General features: G+C 55.2%; 2 protein-coding genes across 4 annotated transcripts in view; both read right to left on the bottom strand.

Annotated features, from left to right (window-relative positions):
* The window catches only part of SLC8A2 (solute carrier family 8 member A2), a 28,260-nt gene extending 10,686 nt beyond the window's left edge, over positions 1-17,574 (bottom strand). Inside the window, exons 1-4 of the mRNA XM_044257014.1 lie at positions 17,495-17,574; positions 12,313-13,002; positions 7,496-8,160; positions 1,232-1,654 (exon numbers count right to left, since the gene is read on the bottom strand). Of these exons, the coding sequence (XP_044112949.1) occupies positions 1,232-1,654; positions 7,496-8,160; positions 12,313-12,987 (1,763 nt within the window). The 5' untranslated portion in view covers positions 12,988-13,002; positions 17,495-17,574. The remainder of the gene's footprint in view (positions 1-1,231; positions 1,655-7,495; positions 8,161-12,312; positions 13,003-17,494) is intronic.
* Positions 17,575-19,769: 2,195 nt separating this feature from the next.
* On the bottom strand, positions 19,770-27,074 carry KPTN (kaptin, actin binding protein). 3 transcript variants are annotated; one of them, XM_044257011.1, is made up of 12 exons: positions 26,837-27,074; positions 26,429-26,511; positions 26,235-26,319; positions 26,087-26,141; positions 24,562-24,637; positions 24,364-24,437; positions 23,904-24,013; positions 23,751-23,828; positions 22,996-23,071; positions 22,152-22,287; positions 21,875-22,057; positions 19,770-20,194 (listed from the first exon to the last, which is right to left on the bottom strand). In XM_044257011.1, exons 1-12 carry the CDS (start codon positions 27,057-27,059, stop codon positions 20,066-20,068), a joined length of 1,308 nt encoding a protein of 435 aa, XP_044112946.1. In that variant the 5' UTR covers positions 27,060-27,074; the 3' UTR covers positions 19,770-20,065. The 3 variants fall into 3 exon arrangements, with proteins under 3 accessions (XP_044112946.1, XP_044112947.1, XP_044112948.1); XM_044257012.1 differs by having other exon boundaries at positions 26,235-26,332; positions 26,837-27,044; XM_044257013.1 differs by lacking the exon at positions 26,837-27,074 and adding an exon at positions 26,735-26,769 and having other exon boundaries at positions 26,235-26,332.
* Positions 27,075-27,607: the final 533 nt, after the last annotated feature.

The raw sequence follows: 27,607 nt of genomic DNA, 5'->3' as shown, positions 1-27,607 counted from the left end.
CCTAGATCTATAGATTAACAGAGACCCAGAGATAGACTGCCAGGAGCGAGACGCGAAGGAAGGGATGGAGAGGCGGGGAGAGCAGTGAGAAGCTCAGCGGAGGCCAGGGCACAGAGGCAAGGAGGAGGAGGGGGAAGGGAGTGCGTTGGGGGCTGTGCTCGGTGGGAGGAGCGTGGGCGGCAGGAGGAGGGAGACAGACGGGCCTGCGGGGGCGGAAGGGCTCAGGCAAAGGGGGGAGGCGCCGTCTGCCTCCCAGGCAGGCGGCGGGGGACATGAGGCTGCAGGCACACAGTGGGGAGACTCGGGCATCTGTGTAAGGGGGTGGCCGGGTGTCTGGGCGTGAGACCAGCCCTGACGCCGTGTTTTAGTGAGCGTGTCTGTGACTTAGTGATTCCGCATGTGCCAGCGTGTGTGTTGGGTGTGTCTGTATCCAGCGCACTTCCCCAGACCCCACGCCACCTTCCGCAAATCCAGTGTCTTCTGTGTCTCCCCTGGCCCTGCACTTACCTTCCCAGGCCCCCACAGTCCTACTCGGTCTCTTCTCAAAGCCTACCCCACATTCCCCTTAAGTGTCGGGCCATTTCCCCAGGTTCAAGTGTCCTCCTACCCACAAGCTCCACCCTTTCCCTAGTCCCGCCCCGAGCTCCACCCTCTCCCCTTAGGTCCCTTTCTTCCGCCTTCCTTGTCCAACTCCTTGGGTCCCTTCCTAGACCCCATCCATCGGCTTAGGCCTTGCTGCTTCTGCATTTCCATAGGCGCCGCCCCACCTCGATTGGAACCTCCCCTCTTGTCCACGAGGCCCCTCTCCTCAGGCCACATTCCATCCCCACTAGCCACAATTAAATCCTCTACACTCCTCTCCCCAGGCCTCTGTCCTCCTTCTTCTCTCTCTCCTCACCTGGCCCTACTTCCCCGGGTTCTCCTTCCTCTCCTCAAACCAGCCTCTTTCTCCCCCGCCCTTCCCACGCCCAGTCCCTTCCTCTTAGCCCCGCCCCGTCACTCCTGTCTCCTCCCCCCTCGCCCCTGTCCCGCCCCCTCTCTGAGTTGTGCCCCGCCTCCCCTCAGGCTCCGCCCGCCACAAGACACGCCCCCCAACTCCGCCAAGGCCAGGCCCTCGTCCTGCGACCCCGCCCACTCCTGCGGCTCACCCACTGGCCGGCCGCGCCCACGTCTCCGGCCCCGCCCCGTCTCCCCGCGGAGTCCCATCCTCTCCCTGTCCCCGCGTGCTCACATGGTCTCGTCGTCGCCGAACTCGAGCTCGCCGCACGCGTCCTCGTAGTGCACGCCGCCGCCGCGCGCCGTGCCGTCCACCGTGCGGTACGGGAGGCGCACGGTTCCCCGCGCGCCCGAGCTGCGCACGACGCGCACGTCCACGGTGCCCATGCACTCGCTCACGTGCAGCAGGCGGTCCTGGAAGGAGAAGATGCCCGCGTGGTCGTCGTCCAGGATGGTGACGGTGGCCAGCAGTGGCGCCACCAGCCGTCCCTTGGGCCGCCCACCGCCGTCGGGCTCGAACATGCCCTGCGCGTCGCCCACGCGCAGGTTCAGCAGCCGCACGAAGAAGTGTTCGTCCTCCTCAAAGATGTCGTCGTCGATGATGCCGATGCGCAGCTCCTTCTGTGTCTCGCCCGGCTTAAACACCAGCGTGCCCTCACTGCGGCGAGAGGGGTGGGAGGGGGAGAAAGGGGTGTAGGTGGGTCCCCTCTGTGGGAAGGAGGGGAGTCAGGGCATGCTTCCTGGAGAAGGGAAAGGCACCACCGAAAACTCCCAAGTATGAGGATGGACAGGCATTACGTAAATAATACTGAGGATGAAAAAAAAAATACTGAGGATGAATCAGGGTGGGCTTCCGAGGGTTGGAGGGAAGGGGCAGCAAAGGGGGAATAAGACAGAGTGGGTCCCTCCGTCATGGAACCCATGAGGATTAGGAACGCCAGCATTAAATAATGTTGAAGATGAGATCAGTGCCGGCTTCCTGGGGGTGTTTCTAGTGGACAGCAATGCTCCAGGCAGAGGGAACAGCACATGCAAAATCCCAGAGTGGAGAGAGCCTGCAGTGTTCCATAAACACACTTCTCCAACTTTAATGGGCATACAGATCCCCTGGGAGGTCTTGCTAAAATGCAGGTCGGTTCAGCGGCTCTGGGTTTCAAGACTGCATTTCTAAGTCGCTCCTACAGATGTGGACTCTCCCATGAAGGACACAGGGGCCACACTTGGGAATAGCAGGGATGTGGGGCCCAGAGCTGACCTTATTCACGCTTCTGATGAAAACCTCTGAGTCCTCCTGAGTACTCTCAAGAGAACGCCCACACTCCTTAACTTGGGGTCATTCATTCATTCATTCAACAAAGACTCCCTGAGTATCTTCTCTGTGCCCTGTTCTGGGTGGTGCTGGGAACAGAGGGTGACGAGCCCTGTCTTCACAGGGCTCACCACATTCACAGGCCCGTGGGAGAGCCCTATTGTGGTGACAATTACACATTTAATAATTTAATTACGGTCCATTCATTCAACAAATATTTACTGAACAGCTGTTGTGTGCTAGGCACTATTCTTAGTGTTGGGGAAACAGCAGCAAAACCAGATCAGAGGGGCGCCTGGGTGGCTCAGTCAGTTGAGCGTCTGCCTTCGGCTCAGGTCCCCAGATAAAGCCCCACATGGGCTCCCTGCTCAGTGGGAAGCCTGCTTCTTGCTCTCCTACTCACCCTCTCATGCTCTCTCTCTCTTTCTCTCTCTCTCTCTCTCTCAAAGAAATAGATTTTGAAAAAAGAGATGGATAAACAACAAACATATAATAAAATGTCAAGTAGTGATGGTGTTATGGAGAAAAATAGAAGAAAACAGAGGAAAGAGGGTAGGGAGTGAGATGTTGTGTTAGAATGTCAGAGAAAGCTTTTCTGAGGGGTGACGTTTGAGCAGAGACAGAGACTTGAGGGAGGTAAGGAAGGGAGCCATATGGAGGATATCTGGGGAAAAGTATCCCTGGCAAAAGGAACAGCCAGTGCTAACGTCCTGAGGTAGGAGCAGCTTGGAGTATTTGAGGATGCAAGTGTGGCTCCAGTGGAGGGAGCAAGGGTGGGGGGAAGGAGATGAGGCAGATGACATCACAGAGGAAACAGGGCAGATGTCAGAGGCCCCAGCTGGGAATCTGGTGCTTATTCCAAGTAGGGTGGGAAGCATGGCGGGCCTCTGAGGAGGGGAAGGATATGAGCTGGCTTAGGCCTAAATGAGCATCAGTTGTGTAAGTCTCTGAACATATGTGAGATGCTCTATAATGGGGCAGGGGAAGAAATGAGATAATGACGGCAGAGTAGTCAGAGTGAAACTTTGGGGGGACAGGGAATGAGTGGGCTCCTGGCAGGGCTGTAGGCATCAAAGTGACTCTGGGATGTAAATGCACCTTGAAAATCTACAATTTCTCCTCCCAATCCATCCCAGCATGCACCAGTGACCCCATTTCTGAAAGGTGTTATATGATCCATGAGTGTTCTCTACCATTACTGTGATCAATTTGATAAGAAACAGGTCCTGGGCTCCAGTTATCCCAAAAAACTTCAGCTCTGTGTGTGTGTGGGGGGGGGGTGGGTCAGAGACACCAAGGTTCTGGCAAAGAGGTAGAACGAGATGGTAAGACTGGGAGGAGACAGGTAAGGAGCTCCCTGTGGCTGTAGCCTTCCTCACTGGAGCCGCTGTTCATGGTAGCTGAGTCACCCAGCCCAGTGATCCCACCTGCTCTGAGCAGGGTCTCCAGGCTCTCTTGGCTTGTGTGATCTCAGCGGTTAGGATCTGCGGCCCTCTGAAACTCAGGCTCCTCTTCTGTAAAGTGGAACTAATAACAGTGTCTACCTCGTGGCTGGCGGTGTTACAAGGATTGAGTTATAAGACTAGGAAAGCACTCAGCACAAGTTAGTGATATTTGCATATTCAGATTAGAATCTTAGGGGCGCCTGGGTGGTTCAGTGGGTTCAGTGTCTCACTCTTGGTTTCAGCTCAGGTCATGATCTCAGGGCTGTGAGATCGAGCCCTACGTCGGGGTCCTCGCTCAGAGTCTGCTTGTCCCTCTCCCTCTGTTCTTCCCACCGCATGCTCTCTCTCTTTCTCAAATAAATAAATAAAATCTTTAAAAAAAGATTAGAATCTTAGAATCCCACAGTTATGGGATGTTAGAGATGTTAGCTTACGTGGGGATTTTAGCACCAACTTTACCAAATGGTTAAAGGGACATCACTGGTAGTGGGACGGGGGGAGTCATGGGCCTCTTGGTATAATGGACCAAGGAGAACATTGCATCGCTTGCATGAATTCTGGCCAAAAGTGCATCACCTGAATCTAATCATGAGGACATATTGGACAAACCCAAATTGAGGTTTGTTCTACTAAGTAGCCTGTCTTCAAAAGTGTCAGGGGCACGAAAGTCCTAGAGAAGTGGAGGGATGGATCCAGACCGAAGAACTCTAAAGAGACATGACAACGAAATGCAACATTTGGGTCTGGATCAGATTGGAAGAGAGGAAGGGAGGGAAAACACAGCCACAAGATGTTACAGGGACGATGGGCGGGGTGGGGATACAAACAGGGACCGCAGTCTGGGCAATAATATTGATTCAGTATTACATTTCCTGAGTGTGGCAGTCAGATTGTGACTGGGGGGGGTGGCTGTCATAAATCTTAGCAGGGGCACACTCAAGTATTTACAGGTGAGTGGTCATGCTGTCTGCAAGCTGTTCCCATCTAGTTCCACAATGATTAATACTAGTATATATTAGGGAGGGTGAGTGAAGGCAAACAGGACAGCAAATGAACAGTTGGTGACTCTAGGTGAAGGTGATATAAGGGTTCACCAAACCATTTCTGCAGCCCTTCTGTGGGCGTGAATTTTTTCCAAAATCAAAGGTCAGAAAGACAAAGAATATGGGGATTTTAGAAACCAGGTATGATAGAAATATAGAAGATGGACTTGTGTTTTAACACTGGATGCAAAAATTCTGATAAGATGAAAATGTGAGAACCAGCACATGGGAGACTGGTTAGGTATGGAGTAGAATACCCAAATGTGGGAATCCTGGAATCTTAAAACTTTAGACCCTTAGCATGTTAGGATTATAGGTGCTTAAATCTCAGAATCTTGGAACAGTTGTGCTCTTCTGGTAGCTCGGAGATCATATTAAATTTGGAGAAACTGAGGCCCATGGATCCTAATCCATATGATCTCTGTGAGCAAAGCAGAAAATGGCTTCCCTCCCTCAAGACCCTTTATTTCCATGAATCAGGACATTGTCATAATAGACATACAAATCTACAATGTCCACTATGTGAATAGAGCTTTCTTAGATGTGGTACTCTTAGGCAGTGCACAACCTTAATAACCATACATGACATCCCTGAATGCCTACACTGAAGCAGGAAATTGCTCAAGAAACAGGTTCCAGGACTTGGACTGGAACCCAGTTGTCCTGCCTCCCAGTCCTGGACTTAAGCTGCACTGATAAGTGATGCCAGGCCTGTGACCGTCACCTGGGATAGGAGAGCAGGGACAAGAGGAAGGTGTCAACTTTGCCTAGCTCTTTGGTTCCACCACTGAGCAGCATTTACTCCTACACTTCAGACATCTCAGTACTGAGGTCATTTGCAGGCAAGAGAGGCGCCTCTGATCCCAGCAGGTGACACCCGTCCTCACTTCCTCCTGCAAAACCTTTGGTGGGGGCAGCTGCAGACTAGGGGGTGGGTAGGAGTGGAAGGGTGAAGAGGTTGAGTGACAGCAGGCCCCAGTATGGTGAATGCTTCTTCTTCAGTCTAATGAAGCTGGGAGATGGAGGATGGTAGGGAGAGGGGATTTTGGTCATGGGTGACCAAAGGGATCCCATGTTACAGGATGACGGGACAAAGATCCTGAGCCCCACTCAGGGGAAGCAGAATGGAGGGGGAGAGTGGTGAGAGGGTGGGAGAAATGAATGGGGATGGGCAGACCAAAGGACCTTGGACTGACCCGAGGTGGAGGGAATGATCTACAAATGCCTGAAGCCACCAAAATATTGAAAGATTGGAAATGCCTCGGCAGAGGCAGGGGGAGGCTGGAGCAAAGTGGCGGAGCTGAAGATTTGTGAAACCCAGAAACTCGGCCCAAGCGAGAGAAGAGTTAAAGGGACGAGGGTGAGCAGAACTGAAGATCTACAATTAGGTCCGCCTTAGCTTTACCCAGGGAAGAGGATGAAAGGGAGGTATGGCAGACTACTTGGCAGGTGGAACTGGGGAGAAGCTCAGTCATCAACACTCTCTCCCGTCCTCTGCCTTAATTTCTTCACAGCTGACATTTTTCTGTCTTCAGTGTCTACTCCCTGATGGCCCGTCTTTCCCACGAGAATGTCAGCTGCTTTTGGGCAGACGCTTGACGTATTTCATTCACTGCTGGTCTTCAAAGCCCAGATCTGTTTCTGGCACATAGTAGACCCGTGATAAACGTTGGTATTATTATAGAGAACTATGGCAGACTGCACATCGGTCAACAAACAACACTGTAAAACTATCATTCTTGAAAGAGTATGGTGTGGACAGAAGAACTACAAACAGATAAAGACTTTTGTGGGTTCTGTGAGGATAGAGAAGTTATCTTGTTTACTGTTCTGTGTTTTATTGTTGTTGTTTTAAGGTGGGGAAGAGCAGAGGGAGAGGGAGAATCTTAATCAGCCTCCATGCCCAGTGCCCAGCCAGACAGGGCTCTCTGTCTCACCACCCTGAGATCATGACCTGAGCCAAAATCAAGAGTCCCAGGCTTAAGCCCACTGAGCCACCCAGGCACCCTAACTGTTCTGCGTCTAAAGGTTGTACCTGACACATAGTAGGTATTCAGTAGGAACTGCTGAAGGAGGGAAGATCACAGATCTCCTCAAAGAGGGGTGAGGAGAGGGATGGGGGGGGTGGGCAGAGAGATACAGGAGGGTACAAAGTGGGGGCTTCTTGAAGGTGCCACCAAAAACCTGGGGATAATTTGGGTCCTGCCTCTTCCCTCTTATGCCATTTAATTTTCCCACCTAGCACTTAAAATCCCTTGATATTCTTAATCTATTTAATAGTTCATTGCTTTATTGCAACTTGAGGATAGGGGCCTTAGCTGTCTTGTTCACCACGGTACACCCCCAGGTATACAGTAGCTGCTCAATAAACATTTTTACTTTAGTCATGGTGTGTTAGGTGGTGGTGGTGGGGGACTTGTCCTATCCAGTAACACCACATAGAATGAGCTATAATCATGAACGCGGGTGGCGTCAAGCGCAAGAACCCGCAGGTAGCTAGCTGGTACGCCGGGGAGTTGGGACAGCAGAGCTAACTGGCAAGTGCTAGAAGATTGTGCGATGCCAAGAAGGCTCTCAGCGGGAATGAATGAACCATGAATGAAAGCCGTGGATGGATGGGCGCTGGAGGCGCCCTGAGCCGGGCGATCGCGGAGGCCACGTTGGGTGGGGGGGAACCTCCACCTTGAGAGCCGCCAACCCACCTGTACTCGTAGTCGGAGCCGGCCTTGGCGGAGCCGTCCTCGGTGCGGTAGTCCACGTAGAAGGTGCTGTTGCCCTCCCCGCCTTGGCAGGTGACGGACAGCAGGACGGAGCCACAGTTCTCCAGGCAGTGGTACAGGCTGGGCTCAAAGAAGATGCGGCTGGCGCCGTCGTCCTCGTCCTCGCCAGGGCCCTCGGCCGGGGAGGCCCTGCGCGACGCGTCCACCGCGTGTCGCCGCAGCACGTTGCCCGCGCCCGTCATCAGCCGCGTGGCCTGGATGCGATAGAAGGCGCGGCTCTTCTGCTGGTGCAGCAGCGCGTAGTAGTTGGCGATGCCCACCAGCTGCTCCAGGTCCTTGTCCGGGTGCTTCTGCTTGAGGTCCTTGAGGATCTGGATGACCTCGCGGCGGCTGGCGTCCAGCTCGCGGGCCTCGGCGGGGCTCGGGCCCAGGCCGCCCACCTCGCCCGGCACCTCGGCGCCCACGAACGTGCCGTCCAGCTCGATGCTCTTGGGGGGGTCGCCCTCGGCGCCGATGATGATGCCGCTGCGCGGGTCGGTGCGGTAGCGCTTGTACACGTACTTGTAGAAGAGCAGCCGCTTGTCGGCCATCCAGGCGAACACCACGCACACCGGGAAGAAGACGAGGGTCAGCAGCGCCTCCCACACCTGCGGGTGGCCGCGTGGGTCAGGACCGCCGCGCCACCAGGGGGCGCGCTCGCCGCCCCACCGCCCGCCGCCCCCCGCGTCTCCCTCCCTGTGGTCGCCTGGCGCCCCTCGTCAGCCCCTCCGCTCCGCATCTCCCCGCATCTCGGTCCCTGCCCCGCTTCGTCCCCTCTCTGCTTCCTTCTTTCTCTCCCTGCCTCCGTCCCATTCGACGCCGGCCGGTTTTTGAATCTTTTTTCCTCTCAGTCTTGTTGCTTCTGTCCCCTTGTCCGCCTTTTGTATCTTTTGTAGATACCCATCTCTCTCCCTTGTGAGATGCTTCGCAGTTTCTCTCCCCATCCCCCCCCCCCCTCTTTCCTGGTCGCCTGATGCATGCATGCCTCCATCCGCTCACCCGTCCACCTGTCCACCCATCCGTCCGTCCATCCATCCATCCATCCATCCACCCACCCATCCGCCTTTTATCACGTTGAGAACCACGCCCACCTGCCCCAGTGCCAGGAACCCAGCTCCGCTCAAGGGGCAGAGCCTGTGTCCCTTCCTGCCTCTCTTTCCTTCCATCTTTTTCTCCCTACTCCACTTCCCCTCCACCCCTCCTCACCTGGGATGCCCCTGACTAGTCCAAACCCCACCCATCACCTAGGGCCTGCTCTCCACTCCACCTCCTACTAAAGCTCCCTGATTCCCTCTCCCCTCCCATCTCCTGCCCCCCCTCCCTGGACCAATGACTACAGCCTTTGCCAGACTCTCCTTAGAATCTGGCCCTTAGGGACAGGACTTTTACTCTAAAAGAAGCAAAAGTTGGCTCCCTTTACAGCCTCATACAGCAAGTTCCCAAGTTTATATGCTACCTCCCCAGAGAAACAAGGCAAGGCTGAGTCCAGATCTTGGTTCTAGAAGAGGGAGGTCTGGCTCAGCCTCTTGCCTGTAAGGTGGGGGCGTCCCCAAGACTGAATGAGCTTATGTACCCCTAACACTTAGCACTGTCGGTTCCTGATACGTGGAAAAGACTCAGAATGTGAAATTAACATTACCATTATTATACTAGCACTCAATGAAGTCCAGGACTCAGTCTGCAAGTAGTTACCTTTCTCATTAAAGGTTATTTACCATCAGAGGGCCCCCAGAGGTGTCTTTAAAATGGGCCCAAAAGGGAAAATATCTTTTCCGATCCAATGCCCACACACCTTGTCGCTGTGTTTACTGATGGCTCAGAGAGAAGGGCAGGACTTGGAAACAGCCTCACAAGGCCACCAGGCAGGTCTGTGAAAAGAAGCTGAATTTTCTACACAAGCTGTAAAATGAACTCTGGCCTTGTGTTCATTGCACTGGTCACTGTGTATATTGCAACAGGATTCTCCCAGACAGCCTCCAACCCCTAAGATTTGCTCCCCCCACTTGCAGGTAAATAAAAGGCGAATCTAGGAGACTCATATCTTCCTTCCAGGGCACCTACTGCGTAAGGGCATATTGACTTGCCCACCCTGGGAGGGAAGTGAGACACCTTCTGTGGACAAGAATACACCCAAGAGGAGGCGTCTCCAATCTGGGGTCCTTTGTGAGCTGCCACCACAATTGTGGGGGGGGGATATCTGGTCCAGTGACTCATGGGGCAGCCCCACACAATGCACACCTGTCCCACGTGCTGCCTGACCTCAGAACCTCCCGCTGGACATGTGCAGTGGCGAAAAAACCTGCTTCTAATAATTAGAATCTATAACTCAGCTCTGTTACATGTATATGAAGTGTTTTCCTGATGCTCTAATATATGCTGAATGCGCTTATTTTTAATCTTGTGGTTACCCACTCCTCTGCTCAGCTCCTTGCATGGAACGTTTCCTGATCTTTTTCTTTCTCTTAAACCCAAACTTATTTGGTGAAAGTAGGTGCTGGCATCTGGTACCCACACCATGACTTTTAACGTAGCTGTGAGACATCGCTTTCCTTTATATCAGTTTGGCCATTATACAGACTGTCGGATAGCCAACAGCACAGGCAAGTTCATTAATGGGAGGAATCACTCACATTTACTCTGTCCTAGGCTTGCTGTTCTGAGCCCTTCCATGTGTAATTTGTTTGATCCCCACACCACCCTCTGGAGTCAGTGCTATGCTGACGCCCAGGTGACAGCTGAGGAGACTGAGGCACAGACAAGGTGAGGGACTTGCCCAAGGAACAGCTGGGGAGCAGCAGAAGTGGAGTTTGAACCCAGCGTGTCTGGGTCCAGGGTCCATGCACTTGGCTACGGGGGGAGAAGGCCTCTCTCCTCTCATATAAGAATTTCACGTCCAAGTAAAAGGTAACAAAGCATTTGCTAGAAAAAGGGAGCACTCGGTATGAAGGGTCAAGAACCAAGGAACTAACCCCTTCCATGGTTCAGATATGAAAACTGAGGCCCCGAGAAGGTATGGGCTTTGCTTGAGGTCACACAGCATTTGGGGAGAAAACTCAGAGCCAGACCTATCTTGCTGCTCCAGTTCTCTCCATTGAGGAGGAAGTGGCACTATCTTGATCTCATGCCAGTTCCTTCCATTATTTCATGAAAATGTCCCATAAGCCTGGCCTCCGTGTTACTCCCAAAGGGATCCCCCATGGCTACTTACCCACCCAGAGCTGTGATATTTTCAAGCTTGTTTTCTCAGTCTGAGCCTGGCTCCTTCTTGGGGTGGGGAGAAGCTCTCTCCTCCACCCCCATCCCTACCCACTTGTCGCTCATGGTATCTAAAATTCTCTTCATAGCTTTGCTGTGAATCCTCATCAAAGACCATTTTGAAAACCCAAGCCAGTATACCATCCTTTCTATAAGCTCATGAGAACCCTGTGACGCAACCTTCTGTACTTTTCACCACGGCTGCCAGGAGACTCAGCATTCTAGTCATTATTCAGCTTCAGTAAACATCTCCCTCTCTCATCCCTGTATCCTGGTGTTACCATCTCCCCCTTAACTCACCTGTGATTTCTGGTCCCTCCCTCTGCTTTTACATCACCTGCAAAGAATTTTTATACTTCTAACTTCAGCTGCTTCCTGGAAAGAGACTAGAATTGGCAGAACCAGATATATTTGCGCAGAGAGATTATACACATGTGTGAAGGAATTCTGGGTAGCCTCAAATAAATTATGCATGTGTGTGAATGAATTAGGCCAGCCCATAAATAAATTATGCAAATGCAGATGGCAGTCCTGGGGTTGTGGGAAATGAATTAGGCACACGTTTTAAAGGAAGACTAAGCAGACTGTGGTTAAGACACTGGACAAATGAGAGGCAAATGATTATGGGAACGTGGGTGTAAATTATGGAGCGGTGGGGCTAAATTTTGTTGGAAGAGATTATGGAAAGTGGCCTTTGCAGTGGACTGGGTTTATACCTATGTTGGATAGGATTGCATATAAATTACAGTGAAGTGGCATAAATTATCCTACCATCAGCAATCAGTTATGAATAATGAATGAATTATGCAAATCACAATTGCATATCTGGCCAATACAGAGCTAGATTACACAGATGTGGGCCAACGTCTATGCAGGCCCATGGATACATTATGCAAATTGTACCAAGTTACCCAAGTTGATTAGCACCGCCAGAAAATACAAGGCTGGATTATGCAACTGTGGCATGAATTATGCAAATGAGGTGGTCTTATTATAAAGACAAGAATAAATTATGCAAAAGACAGGGAGGGTAAGAAAACATGTGAACCTACCTGGCAAATACCTGGCTAGACCATGAAGTGGGTGTGGTATATGTTACACAGATCACAAGGACTCTGTTAACACATACGGCACCAAAGTGAGAGCTAAAGAGGTCCCTTCCAAATGGGTATAGTGTAAAATGTCACCCCTCTCTGGGTGGCAGGCGAGAATTCTACCACTGAACCACCAATGCACCCCTCTCTGGGTGGATGAGCCCTTTCCAGGGTCTGCAGAGCCATCCAGACATGGCTTGGGCATACTCGATGGACTCCAGCCCCAACTTACCTTCAATGCCTCATGCCCTCGTGCAGTGTACAACCTGCACAACCATACCAGGAGGCCCTCCCAGATGTGAGCATGCATTTCTGCAAATACAGGTATCAGGTCTCCAAGCCCAGGAGGCCACCCCTCTGGATTTTGAAGACATACATGCACCAAGAAGGTGTCCATGGGCCCTTGCTCACCTGGACCACACCCGGGGAAAAGACAGCCAGGATGAGATAAAGCCAGACGTAGGCGAAGATACTCCAAGAGGCAGTGACAAAGAAGACTCTCAAGTGCTTGATCTTGCGGCTCTCACCAGCTGGGATGACATAGATGCACACGGCAATGACCACAAACATGTTGAAGGCAGCACTGCCCACAATGGTGCCCGGGCCCAGCTCGCCTGCCTGGAAGTTGTGGCCGCAGACCTCAATGACGGACAGCAGGATCTCAGGGGCCGAGGAGCCCAGGGCCATGAGCGTGAGGTTGGACACCGTCTCATTCCAGATGCGGACGGTGCCCACGCTGGTCTCACCGTTGGCCTTGGTGATGGTGATCTCCTTCTCCTTTGACGTGATGACCTCGATAGATGCCATGAAGCGGTCAGCGATGATGGACACGCCCAGGAACATGTAAACCATGGCCACGAAGTAGACCACAGCTCGTGCCGCCTTGTCCCCCAGGGAAGGGTCATCGGGCTCCCAAACGGGCAGCAGGACCCCTGGCTGGCAGCGGTTGGAGCCCTGGCAGCCCCCGGTGCTGGCGTCACTGTCATTGGTCGGGGGAGGCGGCAGTGAGGGGGTTGGGGTGGCCGCCGCCGAGCAGGGGGTTGTCCCCAGGAGGAGCACAAACCCCACTAAGGCCAGGGGAGCCATGGAGGGTGCTGGGTCCTGTTGGGGGAGGAGGAAGAATGTGGGTGAGGGGCATGGACCCCTCCCATTTGCACAGGAGCCAAGGCTTGCTGGGAGTGGGGCATGGGGGACAAGCAGAGGGCTGACAGAGGGAGGATGGGGACAGAGGGAGATGCAGAGAGACAGAGAGAGCCAGACAGAGACCAGGGGAGAAAGATAAAAAGACAGAGGAGCATCACACGCTGCTGGCGGAGTGTACGTTGGTCTCTCCACTTTGGGGAACTACAGCTGAATATGCCGTGTCCTAGGACTCAGCTGTTCCCACTCCCAGGTACATACGCACCCAGGAGCCCTAGGTCATGTGTCTGCCAAAAGACACATCCGAGAATGTTTTAACAGCTCCCGTCTTGAAACAACCCAGATGACTCTCAGCAGTAAATGGAGAAACCCAGCACGGAGCCCTCACACCGAGGAATGTTATAGAGCCCTGGAAAGGGAACAGGCTGTTGGCCTGCCCAGCCACACAGACGAATCCCACAGACAAGGGAGGAATGAAGCCAGGCCCTAGAGAACACAGAGTGAATAATTTAGTGGGTGAGGCGAGGGGCTGGAGGCCCTCAATTCATGAGGTAAGTCTCATGGTTTCTGACTTGGCCCCCAGAGGGCTCCTGTTCAGGGTCTGGGACATCTGTCTGTCTGTCTGTCTGGAGGGTCTCGCACTCACATCGTTCCTGCAACGATGGCAGGTGTCTCTCTCCAGGAGCCCCCAGGTCTCTGTGAGGTGCCCGGGTCTCCAGCAGCTGTGACATAAGGCCCTGTGTTGGACTTTTGGTCTCCTTTGTGGGTTGTGGGGTCTCTATGGTTTTAGTACTTCTCCTCCAGCCTCCGATCCTGGCTCTGAGTGGCTATCTCTGTGTCTTGCCTCAGTTCCCTTTAAAAATGCAAACTAGGGGGCACCTGGGATGGCTCAGTTTGTTGGGCATCTGCCTTTGGCTCAGGCCACGATCTTAGGGTCCTGGGTTCAAGCCCCATGTGGGGCTCTGAGCTCAGTAGAGTCTGCTTCTCCCTCTCCCTCTGCCCTTCTCCCCAGCTCATGCTCTCGCTCTCTCAAATAAATAAATGAAATCTTAAAAAAAAAATGTAAGTCACCTCTTCCCTCTGCTCAGAACCCTCCACGGCTCCCAACTCAGTCTCAGCTAGAGTACCACAGCCCTCGTCCTGGCTCATGAGGTCTTGCAGGATCTGCCCCCCTTGTTCCCTCTCTGGCTTCATCTCCCCCTGTCCCCCTTGCTTGCTTGGCCCCTGCCACCTCAAGTCTCCTCACATACTAGACAAGTTCTTGCCTCCAGGCCTTTCCACCTGCTATTTCCCATTCCTGGGATGCTCTTCCCCACATATTCACTCTCTCCTCTCCGGTTCTCCACCCAGACATCACCTTACTGACCTCTTGATTAAAAATGACACCACCCCACTTCAGGGTGTCCCTAGCTGGTTCTTCAGTGGAGAAGGCCAAGGCTCAGAGGTCAAAAGCTCATTCAATGCCCCCAGCACCAACTCAACTCCCTTTCTAAGAGTGGCCTGAATTCCCAGTTCCTCTGCCCCACTCTTGCATTGCCTTGGTAATGCAGTAGCCTATTAACAAAAAGGGTGGGGGGAATGAGAGAAGAAAGACGGTCCTCTGAGCCCACAACTCCCTGATCCTGTCTTGGCCAGTGCTTCCAGGTACCGGGTATCAGGTCTGAAAGTTCTTCTCTGAGTCTAACCCATAGCCTGCCCCCAAAACACGCCCACGTACTCACGGGCAGGGAGCTGGCTCCTGGGGGAGGGAGGCAGAATGTTGGCAGAACTTCCCTGAGAATATCTGTGTGTGTGTGTGTGTGTGTGTGTGTGGGCGGGGCGAGGGGGATTCTTAAAGGGCCACCACACAATTAGCCCCTCAGCAAGGCCCCTAATGAGACATCCAATTAGCGACCCCCTAATTAGCAACAACTTAGGCATAATTACAAACCCACCAGGATCCAAAGCAAAGACTCACTCTCTTCTCCCTCCCTTCTCCCTGGTTTTCAGGAGTGAGGAGGGCCACCTGGGAGTCAGGAATTCATCTGGAGCATCGAACTCCCTCTATCATGGGAGGGCCCTGGCCTAGAAAGTGCCCCCTCAAGTCCAACCACCCGTCCCTGCTGGTGAGGTCCTCCAGGGAGACCAGAGTCTGGCAAAGGGTGTCTTCATGCCTGCCCTCCTTGCTCAGGGGCTGGGCAAAGAAGCCTGCCTCAATCCCTTTTCCGGTAAAACCTGGTTTTCTCTCACTGAGGCCTTAGGGGAGGTGGGGTCAGACAGAGAAAGCGTGAGATAAATATTTGTGAAATGAAGAACCAAGAGCTCTGAGTCCTGTTGCCGGGGGACAGCTGGGCTTCCTCTGCTAGACGCACCCGCCTCTGACTCTCTCCGTCCAGCCGCCAGCAGCCCTGAAACCTAATCTGAGTTTAGAACCCAGGGGCAAAAGGATCAGGTTGAGGCCAGGGTAGGAGGGCCGATAGTGGCATCTCTCCTTTTCTCCCCACCCTTGTGGGCAGGCAGCCAGCTGGGTCAGTGGCCAGTACCCCAGGTCTGCCTCACATGCCTCTCGGGGGTCTTGGAGACCTTCTGCCTAGAGCGGGACTGTAAGTGGGGGAAAGCCTAGTTTGGCATGGCAGGTGGGACCTCCTCCCTCCCTCCTCTCCCTTACCTTGGCAAGGGAGGTGGCTGTTCCTGGTTGTGGTCTGGTGGGAGCAAGTGTTGACCGCCACCCCTCGGAGGGATTTCGAGGTGGGGACACAGGCTTCTAAACACACCCACTTATTGCTCCGGTGGTGAGCCAGGCTCTCCCAGCACCAGACCACATCCCGGTCTGGGATGGGGGGGGGCACACACATAGTCTCAGTGTTCAGGGTCATGATACCCTGATAGGTAAACTGAGGTCCAGAGTGGGGAAAAAGCTTGGCCAGGTGAAGCAGCTTCAAATCAGGGGCAGGGGCAGGGGAGGATGGAAACGCAAGGCATGGGACTCCTAGGCTGGTGATCTTCCAAACCCAGCTAGGCCCCACGTGGATACTTGAGGACCTCACCCCATCCCAGCCAGGGCTACAGGGTAGGCTCTCCCCTTTCCCCTGGTCACTAACTCTCACCCAGCTTCTCTAGGGTCCACTTTCCCCAGGAAAGAAGATGTACTGGCCAGGGACCTCCAGACTCAGAGGGGCCCTCTTGGAGCCCCCAGGGAATGGTGGAGTAGCTTTGGAGAGCCAACCCTCACTGAGAGGTCTGAGGCTGGCATGCCAGGAGAGGGATGGAAGTAAGGCTGCAGAAAGGACTGGCCTGACCCACCCCGGTGCCTAGTGCTGTGCCTGGAGTACGCAAGGTGCTCAGTAATCGTCCAAGGAACAGATGAGTGAAGCAAGCAATGGACAAAGGGTGAGAGACGTAGCAGTCAGACTGTAGGAAGGACCAGTCTAGTCTCTACAAGGAGGAATGGGAAGGCAAGATGGGAGGACTGCTGCAGTCTCCACCACAAAGGGTAGAGGGTAGACTGCAAGAAGGACTGGCCTCCGGATGCCAGATACAAGGCAGGGGAGAGGAGAGGAGCTCTGTTCTCATGGAAGGGACAGGGCACAAACCAGCCAGGAGGATGGGTGGGAGCTCGGCTGAAGAAGGGAGAAGACTTTGGGGGACTCCGCACCTTCTGGGGGAGCCCACTCTGCGGGAGGGGGAGTCTTCTTCCTCCAGGTCTCCCCCTTGCCAGAGGCGGGGACAAAGGTGTGTGGGAGGAGAGTTAACCAGCTACCAGGGAAGACAGAGACAGAGAAACAGAGACCTCATACCTACAGACAGAGAGGGAGAGAAGGAGGGAGAGGGGCAGGGAAGAGAGAGGGAGACACCCACAGAGACAGAAGAGATAGACACAGGAGAGGAGAGACGGTAGAGAGAGAGACAGGGACACAACACACACAGATGGTGAAAGAGGAAGGCAGAAAGAAACCAGGGACTCAGAGACAGAACCCTGAAAAGACACAGAACAGACCCTGGCACAGAAGGAACCAGAGGGATAGAGGAGAAAGTGAGGGACTGAGAAACAGGAACACAGGCAAAGGGACTCAGAGAGGCGGCCAGACTCTGCAGGACAGGACCCCCAAGAGATGTGGAAAGACAGACAGACGAGACCCAGACGCAGGAAGGCAGGGGTAGAGGGAGAGAAGGCGAAGGGGGACTGCCCCAGACTGTGCCTCAGTGCCCCCTCAGTGCCCAGGAGGCACCCCCTCCCCAGCCGGCCATGCTCCCTAGAACACAGGAGGAGCTGAGGATGTTGGCTGCTGGTGGCGCCCCCAACCCACGGAAGGAACCTGGTATCCCCACCCGGGATATGCAGCCCCCCCAACCTCCATAAACGAGCTCAGGGAAAAGCCGCTCCTGGCTCCTGAAATGTCCCCCTCTACCAGCCCGCCCAGGCAACACCATCCTTCTCCCACACTGCCCCTCCTCCCCAACGAAGGTCTCTTACCTGCAGCTGCAGCCTGGAGCAGGTCCCCCTAGCACTGGGCTGGCAGTGGTGGGCGACTCCGCCCGACAGAGAGAGAGAGAGAGAGAGAGAGAGAGAAGCTGGAGACTGAGAGGGAGAGCCAGGGAGGAGGGGAGGGAGAGGGGATAGAGGGAGGAGAGGAAGAGGGGGGAGGGACACGGGGGAGGGGGAGTCAGGAGAGAGGGAGGAGGAGGGACGGGGGAGAGTGCTGGGAGGGAGGAGGAGGAGCCACAGACCAAGGGGAGGAGGAGGAGGCGGGGAGAGGGGAGGCTGCCGGGGCGGGGGAGGCTAGGGGAGGGGCCTGGAGAGAGGAGGCTGGGGGGAGCCGGAGCTTCCCACCCACCCTTCAGGTTCAGCACCACAGACAGGGGACAGCGGCGGAGGGTGCTCCGTGTGTGCGTGTTGGGAGGGGTTGGGGGTCATTCAGAGGCATCCCTCCTCCTCCCCAACACTGACAGACTCTGATCCATACAAGGGCCAGAGAGGCACGAACAGCTACAAATAGTTACAGGCTCACAGAACCAGGGGGAGGGCAAGAATGTTTAACCAGAGTCAGATCCAAATTCACATGCTGTGCCTCCAGACAGAACCTCGCCCAGCAGGCCCAAAACAACCACAAAGGTACCCATTAATAATAGTAACAACAGTTGCCATTCATACCCTCCTTACCACGTGCCAGGCGGTGTTAAACACTTTTTTTTTTTTTTTGGTAAGTGACTGACAGGTGTTGACACAACTAGTCCTCCAAACAACCCTGTGAGGTAACATTATTAGCCTCATTTTACAGATGGGGAAATCGAGGCACAGAGAGGCCAAGCGGAGCTTTGGGCTCCATACCCTTAACCACTCCACGGCACGTGTGGTCCCACATGCGGGAGCAAGTGACGAGTGGTCAGCGAACTGCCAACAGCCAGGTGAGGGGCCGAGTCCTGAAAACACACAATCCTGAGCCCTGAAGGGGACACACGCTTCATAGTCACACCATCACTGACTAAACTCACCGAAATCCCACGCCGGAGTCCCACTCCCACCCAGGATGGGAGGGGATGCAGCTGAGGCCCGCGGCAGGAGGGAGGAGACCCTGCCCCCGCCACTGTGCCCAACACCGGTCCAGGCTGGACAGCCTTGGGCAGGCTGCCAGCAAGAGGGAGGCAGTTCAGCTCCCTGCAATTTCCCACGCTTGGGTCCAGGGTTCTGGGAGCTGACAAGGGCGGCCAAGGATTGGTGGGCTCCTGCCTCCCTAAAAACCGACCTGGTGGCTTGGTGTTTATGGTCAGTGTGCGTGGTCAGACCATGGGGTGGACTTCCTTGGTAGGAGGTAGAGACAGATGGCCAGGATGACTGGGGGATCTGCCCCCTCTGCCCCGGGGAGCAGGAATCCCACCCAAACCCTGTCCCACGGACGAAAAAGCCCACCCTCTCCACCAGCCTGGATCCTGCTCAGGAATTTCTTCCCCAACAACACCCCCCCCCGCCCCACCCCACAGAAGCTATTCCTGGCCTGTGGGGGAGGGCGAGAGTTCTCCTGACTCCTGCCCTCCACCGGTCCTGCAAATACAGGCCACTGCTTCCTTCTCCCTTGCCATAGACAGGGCCACAGGAGGGAGCAATTTCTAAAGCCCTCCCAGCCTTGGGCCAGGGAAATCAGCCCTGTCTCAGACTTCCTGGTCCCTAGATCCCCTGGGCTTTCCAGTTTTTTCCAGTCCAATCAGGTCTAATCCTGGGCCTTTCAGCATGGCCCAGCAGGGGTCTTTCCCTCCTGGGTTCCATCTCAGTATGCCTCAACTGGGATCTAAACTCAGTTGCTTTCTGCTGGGGTCTGACTTGGGCCCTTGGCACAAAGTCTAACCACAGAAATTTGTTGGGGGTCTGACCTCAGCATTATCCATGGTCGTGGTGGTGGGGGTCTAGCCTCAAACCCTTTGCTGCAATTTGACCACAGTTTCCCACAACAGCCCTTCCTCTGAGGCTTAATTACTGTACTTCCCCCATGGGGGGTCTAATCTCAGTCCTTTTCCACTTCTGTAACCTTCCATGTTGGTTTCATTTCAGCCTTTATGGCAGGTCCTCATTTCTGTCCTCTGAGGTCTACACTAGGATCTCACCACAGTCCCGCTTCTAGGTTGAACCTCGGATTTTTCTCTCCCCGTGTGCCCCTCTCTCCTATTCTTCTGGGCGAATCCAGCACCCAACAACGAGCCTGGCCCACGGCAGTTGTCAAACACTTGCCAGAACAAAAGAATGAAGACAACTGAAGTCCACTTCCTCTGGACATATAAATAATCACAGGTTGACCAAGTCTCCATGGGGGTGACCAGTGGGGTGAGATTGTCCCATTTTTCAAACGGGGACACTGAGGTACAGAGACAGGAGTGCGTCAGCCAGGCCTGCAGGGCACAAGGGGGCAGAGTCAGAGCACTGACTCCCAGTTCCACCATCCTGGGGGGCCTGGGGAGACCCTCCCTTCCTTCAGGAGGCTTCCCCACTGTGAACGGTTAGAGGCAATTACTACAGTGACTGCCCCTGGGCCTGGGACGGGCAGTGGGTGGGAGCTCAGGAGGCTGCGGTCTCAGTGGGCTCCGGACCCGCCCTGTCCCCAGGCCTCTGCGACTGATGTCTCTTCTGCTGCACTTCATGCCGAAGCCGGGTCAGAACCAGTTCTGATGCCTGGACCAGGCTGTGCTGTGGGGAACAAGAGGGGGCCAGTGCTAAGAAAGATCAGGAGGAGCGCAGGTTAGACCACACGGGAGCTTGGCGGCGGGAGGTCAGAGAGTGGACCAGCGTGTGGGGTGGGAACGGGTCTCTGTGATGGGATGAAGGTTAGACCCAGGAGGACGGCCTTTGGTGAATTTCCAGTGGGAGGGACAGAGCCTCGGCGGAAATGTGCGGGTGTGAGGTCTGAACTCAGAAGGGACAGGGAAGGACCGATACACGGGAGAGACACACATTGTATGGTAGTGAGGCTGAGGTTAGACCATAGTGGGGGAGACAAAGGTGAGACCTTGATGACAAAGGACAGGCTAATAAGGGGCAGGAGGAAACCAGCAAAGTGAAAAAGGGAAGAATGTGGCACCACATAAGGGACAAAATGAGACCCTGGTTGGAGGGTCTCAGACTAGACCCTAATAGAAGGGACAGAAGAGATTACAGTGACATGCCTTGAATGAGGGCAGAGGGTTGAGGGGATGGTTCGGGCCACAGAAAAGGGAAGTCCTCTGTCGCACGGTTGGACCCCAGCCTCTCTACTGGGATCTAACCTATGTCCTTTCAGTTTAGGCTCTAACCTCAGACCTCTCCACTGGGGTCCAGCCTTTCTCCTTTCTGCTGAGGTCTAACCTCGACCATTCCATTGAGGTACAGAATGTAGGAAAAGACCCAGGCAAAGCCTGCAGAGGAGCCAGTACCCTTGACCTCTGAGAGAAAGCACCCAGGCTAGACCACAGAGACAGGGCCTTGGAGGTAGACCAGAGGCAAGGAGAAGGCGAACAACACACCAGGAAACAAGGTAGAGTACAGCCTGAGAGGTAGCGATAGGCCACAGGGGAAAGGTCAGAGGTCAGACTGGATGAGCTGCAGTGGGGGTTAGGGTTAGACCCTGGACCACTGGAACGGTTGGGTACTAGACCCCAGTAGGGGTTATGGCAGTTGGGCTGCTATGCGGTGGGAGTGAGGGGGTCTAAGTACTGCAGAAGGCCGGACGACAGACCCCGTGGTACAAGGGCTGGCTCACTACAGGAGGTTCAGGGATTAGGCCAAAGCGGGAAGGTTCAAGATTAGTTAGATGCCAGGGGAAAGCCAGAGACTGGTTGCGGGAGGGCTGGAGGCTGGACTACAGGGACAGTAAGTCCCTGCCTGCCGTGGAGGATAGAGGTTAGACCCCAGAGGAAGGACTGAGGTTAGGTCACAGGGAAGGGGGTAGGGGTTGCAGGGAGGGCAAAAGGAGAGAGTCAGACAAAAGACATGGATTCAAGGACTGAAGGTGGGGAGACTGAGGGTGGCTGGGGGCTGACAGCTGCCTGGGTGGGTTCCCTTTGGCAAGACAGTCCCCTCCCGAATGGCTGCCCCGTCTGCCCCGTCTCTCGGGACTTGTCCTTGGCCAACAGGAACTGCTTCCTGGAAACAGTTACTCCTTCCTCTGGGGGGTGGGGGCGGCCCACAGTCCCCCCACTGAAGGTGGGCTCAGGCTTGCCAAGCTCCTGTGTGGTCAGGCCCCTGAATGCACCTCCTCGTGGGGCGCCTCCCCGTCCCCTTCCGTGTTTCCGGGGGAGCGCACCCTTGACACAGCAGGGGTGCACTGATCCCCCCACCCCCACCCCAAGGTTGGGCTCAGCGAGGGGAACCCAAGGTGGGGAGCCCGGCTACCTGCAGGATGTGCACGCCCTTCAGGGAGACCACGGCGAGCTCCTGCAGCCCATCCCCGGTCAGGTCCACGTGTGCCATGGCCAGCAGCGGGCTGGAGAAGCCCCGTTGCCACAGCAGGCGAAATCCGTGCTCGGCCTGGGGCAGCCCGCACTCCGAGCCGAAGTACTTGTAACAGAGCAGCTCCTGCAGGGGATGGGGGTGGGGGGGGCGAGGGTCACATGGGGATGTGCGGCAGTGGGAGGGGACATGCAGCGGTGGTCCCATCCCTCAGCCCTACCTGCCCGTAAGTGGCCACCAGGACTTCAGGCCTCCCGTCCAGATCCACGTCGGTGACCAAGCCACAGAGGACGCTGTCAAACTGGTCACTGCCAGGCAGGAGAAGCTGGTCCTCGAGGCCCCGGCTCAGCAGGTCCCTGAGGGTCCCCGGATGCGGCGGGGAGACCAAAGTCACACCACAGTGCCTGCCCCTTCTAGGCGGCAGGCCTGGGCTGGGGGCCCACAGTGCTTCCCCTTCCTGGGTCTCGGCCATGCTGTTCCTCCCGACACCCAGACCCTCTCGTCTCCAGCCTGGCCATCTGCATATCCACCAAGGGGAACCCAGATCATTTCCTCAGACTGTTCACTGTTGCCCTGAAGGGACACCCACCCACACTGCCCCCTAGAGGTGGGGCCGTCTCACCCCTACACAGAAGACCCTGTTGCCCTTTCTGGCAACACCTTTGCCTCCAGTCTGGACATGCACAAGGCCTCTGTGAGGCTGGCGTGGGGGGCTCGGACCCCACTTGGACACCTGTGCTGCCCACCAGGGGAGCCACGGCTGGCTGGCTCTGGCTCCTGAGAGCAGACTGGGACATTTTCAGAAATTTTGCCAGCTGACTTGAAGCCCACCACGGTGGGAAGAGGTACGCTCCCAAAACTGGCCACCCTCTGAATCAAGGCTTTCTTACACGCCGAGTCAGCTCATAAGCTCTTGCCCACACACTTGTCTGGGGGTAGTGGGCATCTCCGTTCTCATCCCAAGGCCGCAATGCAGCCCCGACCAGTTCCAGACCCAAACACTGACGCTCCCCTCCCGGGGGGCACAACCTCCTTGACCCACCCCACCTGGAATAAGCCCTCACCTATATACCACTGCCGGCTCCAACATGCTGGCCACGAGCACACTGTACTCTTCCCGCTGTGTGGGGTCTTTGGTCTCTGGAGAAGGGACACGGATGGGGGGCACTGACGGGACAGTCTTCAGGCTCCTCACACCCCCCCACCCCCGTGTGAGGGCAGAGACCTGAAGCTGTGCTAGGGAAGGATGCATCGAGGTCAGATCATGAGAGGTCGAGGGAGGGGAGACGCCAGGAAGAGGAGCAGGTGTGAGGCCAGAGCAGGAGGGAGAGAAGTGAAGACCAACCCAGGGGGTAGACGGTGGCCTGCCAATGTCAGGCGAAGGGAGCTGCCAGGGAAGGGCCCAGCAAGAGGAATGGAGCAACAAGTGTGGGTAAAGGGGAGCCTGGGGAGGAGGAGGAGGGCAGCGTGGAGTTCCCAGGGTTGGGAGTGGGGCTGGGAGAAGAGCTCAGGCTTAGATTGCAGCAAGAGACAGATGAAGAGGCTGGCGGGGTGGGGAGGTGTAGGAACAGAGGAAGTCTGCAGGTTGTGGGTTAGACCACCAAGGGAAAGGCAGAAGTTCAACACCAGGTTAGGTCTCGATTAGACCATGGGGTGGTAAGTCACTGAAGTACAGTAGGAGAGCACGAAGGGGAGGGAGTGGGCACGGGAGGGATGGGGGAGGTGCCGAGGGATCGGACACTTTGTTCCCAAAGGGCATGAATCTGGGTGTGGGGGGCAGAGCCTGTGGAGTTGCCCCCCGACCAGGCCCGAAGCTCACCCCTGGGGGCCGAGAGGCTGAACACGATGACCCGGGAGATGGGGCCGTCCTGCAGGATCGTCCATGTCTGCAGGACCTCTGTGGGGGAAGGGGGGATTCAGGGCCCTGTCCCCAGCCCCTAGCCCCCTGCCCCGCCCCCATCCCAGTCGTCACCTTGGCTTCGCTGGTCCACGTGGGCAACTCGGACATAACCGCTCTGACAGCCAAGGGCGGAGAGTCGCCGGGATGTGCCAGGGAGGTTGTGGACGTCAAGCCAGAGGACGCTGGTGGGTGGGTGGGCGGACAGTATGGCCGGAGGGCATCACTGGGTCCTGGCCCCATGTTCTGCCCCTCAAGGAGCATCCACCCCCTTCCTGTAGCCCTGGGACCCTGCTGGGGAGTCTGATTTCTCTGAGGTTACCCCTACCACCCGCTTTCTCAGATCTCCCTGAGTCTGTTTTGTGTTTTCTCTGTGGACACCACCATTGACCAGCTTCTCCTAAGTGGCCTGAGTTTGCTGAAGTCCCCTCTCCTGCCCAATTCTCTGAGGTCATCTCTATCCCCACTATCCCTGATTTTTCTGAGGCTCCCTCCTCCCATCCCCATGGGCCTCGCTTTCCAGGGGCTCTCTTACCTACTGGTCAGGTTCGTGAGCTCTGGGAAGAGGTTTTCCACGGGCTGTTCTTCAAACTGATGCAGCCCCTCGTTCTGGGAGAACCAAGACCAACCCCCACCCAACCCCCGACCTGGGAGTCAGTGGCCGGCCTCATACCCAGCACCAGCCGTGGCAGCCCGGGCAGGGCCCTGCCCACCGTGCCTCCCTCTGCCTCACCTCCTTGTACAGATGAATGGCTGGGTCATTCCCACTCAGGAGAAACACTGTCTCGAGCTGATTCCCGACCTGGACCCTGAAAGCAGAGAAATCTAGAGCCCCAGTGTGGTAGAACTTTCTGAATCGCAGAAACCTTCTGTTTCTAGAGCCCTCACCTGCTAGAACCCTCATTCTGGCTGTGGATTCAGGCACGGAACATGGGGCTCTCATATTCTAGAATACCAGAACCTCTTTAATCTAGAACTCCAGTGTTCCAGCAGTTCTGTTTTCCACCTCCTTTGAAATACTCGAATTTCTAGAAACTGCCACCATAAAAGAGCAGAACATCCAAATCCTAGAATCCAGAACATCAGCTTCTAGAATTCTCACCTGCTAGGCCAGAGGCTGGCAAACTATGACCTACAGACCAAATCCAACTTACCCCGTTGCTATAAATAAAGTTTTATTGAAACACAGTTACACCAATTATTTACAGACGAGATCGCACGCGTTCAGGGTGATATGGCCGTAGACTACACCAATTATTTACAAAGTATCAATTTCTTGCTACAGTGGCACAGCTGAGTAGTTATAAGAGAGAGGATCTAGGGGCACCTGGGTTGCTCAGTGGGTTAAGCCTCTGCCTTCAGCTCAGGTCATGATCTCAGGGTCCTGGGATCAAGCCCTGCATCTGGCTCTCTGCTCAGCGGGGAGCTCATTCCCCCTCTCTCTCTGCCTGCCTCTCTGCCTACTTGTGATCTCTCTCTTTATTAAGAGAGAGAGAGGATCTAGCCCTTAACAGAAAAACATGGCTACTCACTGTGCTAGACCACTGGTGTTCTAAAATGGAACTTGAGATCAAGTGGAATTTTCGCACTTTGGGATTCTAGAAACCTCACATTCTAGATGGTCTGTATTCCGTCTCCTTGAAATATGAGAATATAAAATAGGAGAATGACTTTATCACTAAAGAATCTCAGAATTACCAAACTGCAGAATTTTAAAATCTTGGGATCTCAGAACTTGTGACTCTAGAAATCTCAGTATCTCTGGATCTTGCAGGATCCAAATCTAGCACATTGGAACCCAAGATTCTAGATGTCCAGAACACAGGTGCTCAATCAGCTCTCAGATTAGCTAGCTCGGGGCTGAGGCTGGTCCTCAGCCACTTTAAAAGCACAATATTCGGGGCACCTGGGTGGCTCAGTGGGTTAAAGCCTCTGCCTTCAGCTCAGGTCATGATCCCAGGGTCCTGGGATCAAGCCCCGCATCGGGCTCTCTGCTCAGTGGGGAGCCTGCTTCCCCTTCTCTCTCTCTCTGCCTACTTGTGATCTCTGTCTGTCAAATAAATAAATAAAATCTTAAAAAAAAAAAAAGCACAATGTTCTAAAAAACAAAACTGGAGTGTGACTGTCTACAGACAGGTTTGCCTTGTTGGCAGGAGCCTCCGCTGTGTGCACACGCGCGTGCGTGCATGCGCGCGCGCACACACACACACACACACACACTCTCTCTCTCTGTTGTATGACACCTGCAGCTTACATACTCTGCATGGCACAGCTGGAAAGGAGTGAACTGGAGCTCCAGGTTCAGGCAGCTCTCTGTAAGGGGAGCACACGCAGATGGGGACCGGGCACCTGATAGGTGCCCCCTCCCATCTTCCCCATCCCTCCTTCCCTCGAGGCCACACTTACGTGCAATGGAGTCAAGGTTGTACTCAGAGCCAGGCTCGTAGTCGCAGTAAATGTTAAGGAAGGGGCTGCCCTTGTCCCCTGAATCCTGAGGTAGGAAACTGGCCTCAGGGGAGAGCAGGGGCAGTGAGAGGGATTTGGGTCAGACGTACCGGGACTGTAAGGAGGGAATGGGTAGATGGAGGGGGCCTGGATACCTTGATGAACGTGATCCCCACCACCAGGCCCCGCTTTGGGGGTGACTTGTTGAAGGTGTCGATGGAGACAATCTCTGCATCCACTGGGAGGGGACAAAGTGCACGTCAGGCAGAACCCTATATAAGCAATCATGGTGACCCCTGATCTCTAGGACTCACTAATCTCTGACCATGGCAATTACCATCATCTTCTGGTCCCTGTGAATCCTGATCACAGCCGTGGTACGAGGGATCCTAACCTCTGGGTCTCAGGAATCCTGAACCCTAACCATTGACAAGATGCCTCCCGATTATCAGCCTTGATACCTTTCAGTCACACTGATCCCATTCTCTCGTGACCCAGCTCAGAGCCTCAGAAACCTTCTCAACACCAAGTTCGAGGCCCCCCAACCCCATGGCGCCACGCACCGGGAATGTAGTTGAACTGCAGCTCCTTGGCCACGGGCCGGATTTTCTGTCGGAGGTCTTGGTAGCGGAAGCCCAGTACCTTGCCTTTAAGGGTGGCGGCCAGCAGCTCCCCGCGCCCGCCCGCACCGCCCGCCAGCCCGTACACATTGCTCTGCGACGAGAAGCGCGTGAAGCTATCCTCGCGCAGCGGGCACGGCCCTGCGGCCACGGCCGCCTCCCCCATCACGCCCCTCAACCACTCACCCCCGACAGCGCCCGGCGCCGCCGCCCACCCTCCCCATCTACCCACCGCTCCCTATCTACCCACCGCTCCCTATGCGACCTGAACCGCCGGGTGCCCGCACGTCGCGCAGACTGATGACGTAAAGAAGCTGCTGTCGCTGCCCTTTACCAAGATGGCCACCCGCCGGGCGGCCAGGGCTTCCTTCCCATAAGACTGCCCCACCGCGCGTGCGCGTTCCTCTCCGCTCCTTTTCTGAGTGGAGGAGAGGGGCGGCTGCTAGCAGATTGTGGCCTGAACTGGGGGGTGGTCTCGTAGTGCAGTGTGGAAGGTAGAGTAGTAATCCTAAAACTCCGTATCGTCCTTACGTACCAGGAGGTGTTCTAAGCGCTTTCCATCTATTTATTTCAAACTCAGAAGCAGGCTGAGGCAGTTACTAGGTTTTACGAAGGAATCGAGGCTCCCGAGGTAATCTGCGTCCGATCGCACAGCTGGTAAGCAGCAGTAGTGGAATCCAAACAAGATAGTTAACAGTCTGTTGTCTTCCATCA

Source organism: Neovison vison, chromosome 7 (genome assembly GCF_020171115.1).
Source record: "Neovison vison isolate M4711 chromosome 7, ASM_NN_V1, whole genome shotgun sequence".
Lineage (NCBI taxonomy): Eukaryota > Metazoa > Chordata > Mammalia > Carnivora > Mustelidae > Neogale > Neogale vison.
This window is presented reverse-complemented; position numbering and strand designations above follow the sequence as displayed.

Coding starts and splice junctions, on each gene's coding strand:
- KPTN (XM_044257011.1), bottom strand. CDS start 27,059: ATGGGGGAGGCGGCCGTGGCCGCAGGGCCGTGCCCGCTGCGCGAGGAT. Junction 24,438..24,561: donor CCATTCATCTGTACAAGGAG/GTGAGGCAGAGG, acceptor TGGTTCTCCCAG/AACGAGGGGCTGCATCAGTT. Junction 24,014..24,363: donor CTCACGAACCTGACCAGTAG/GTAAGAGAGCCC, acceptor CCCACCCACCAG/CGTCCTCTGGCTTGACGTCC.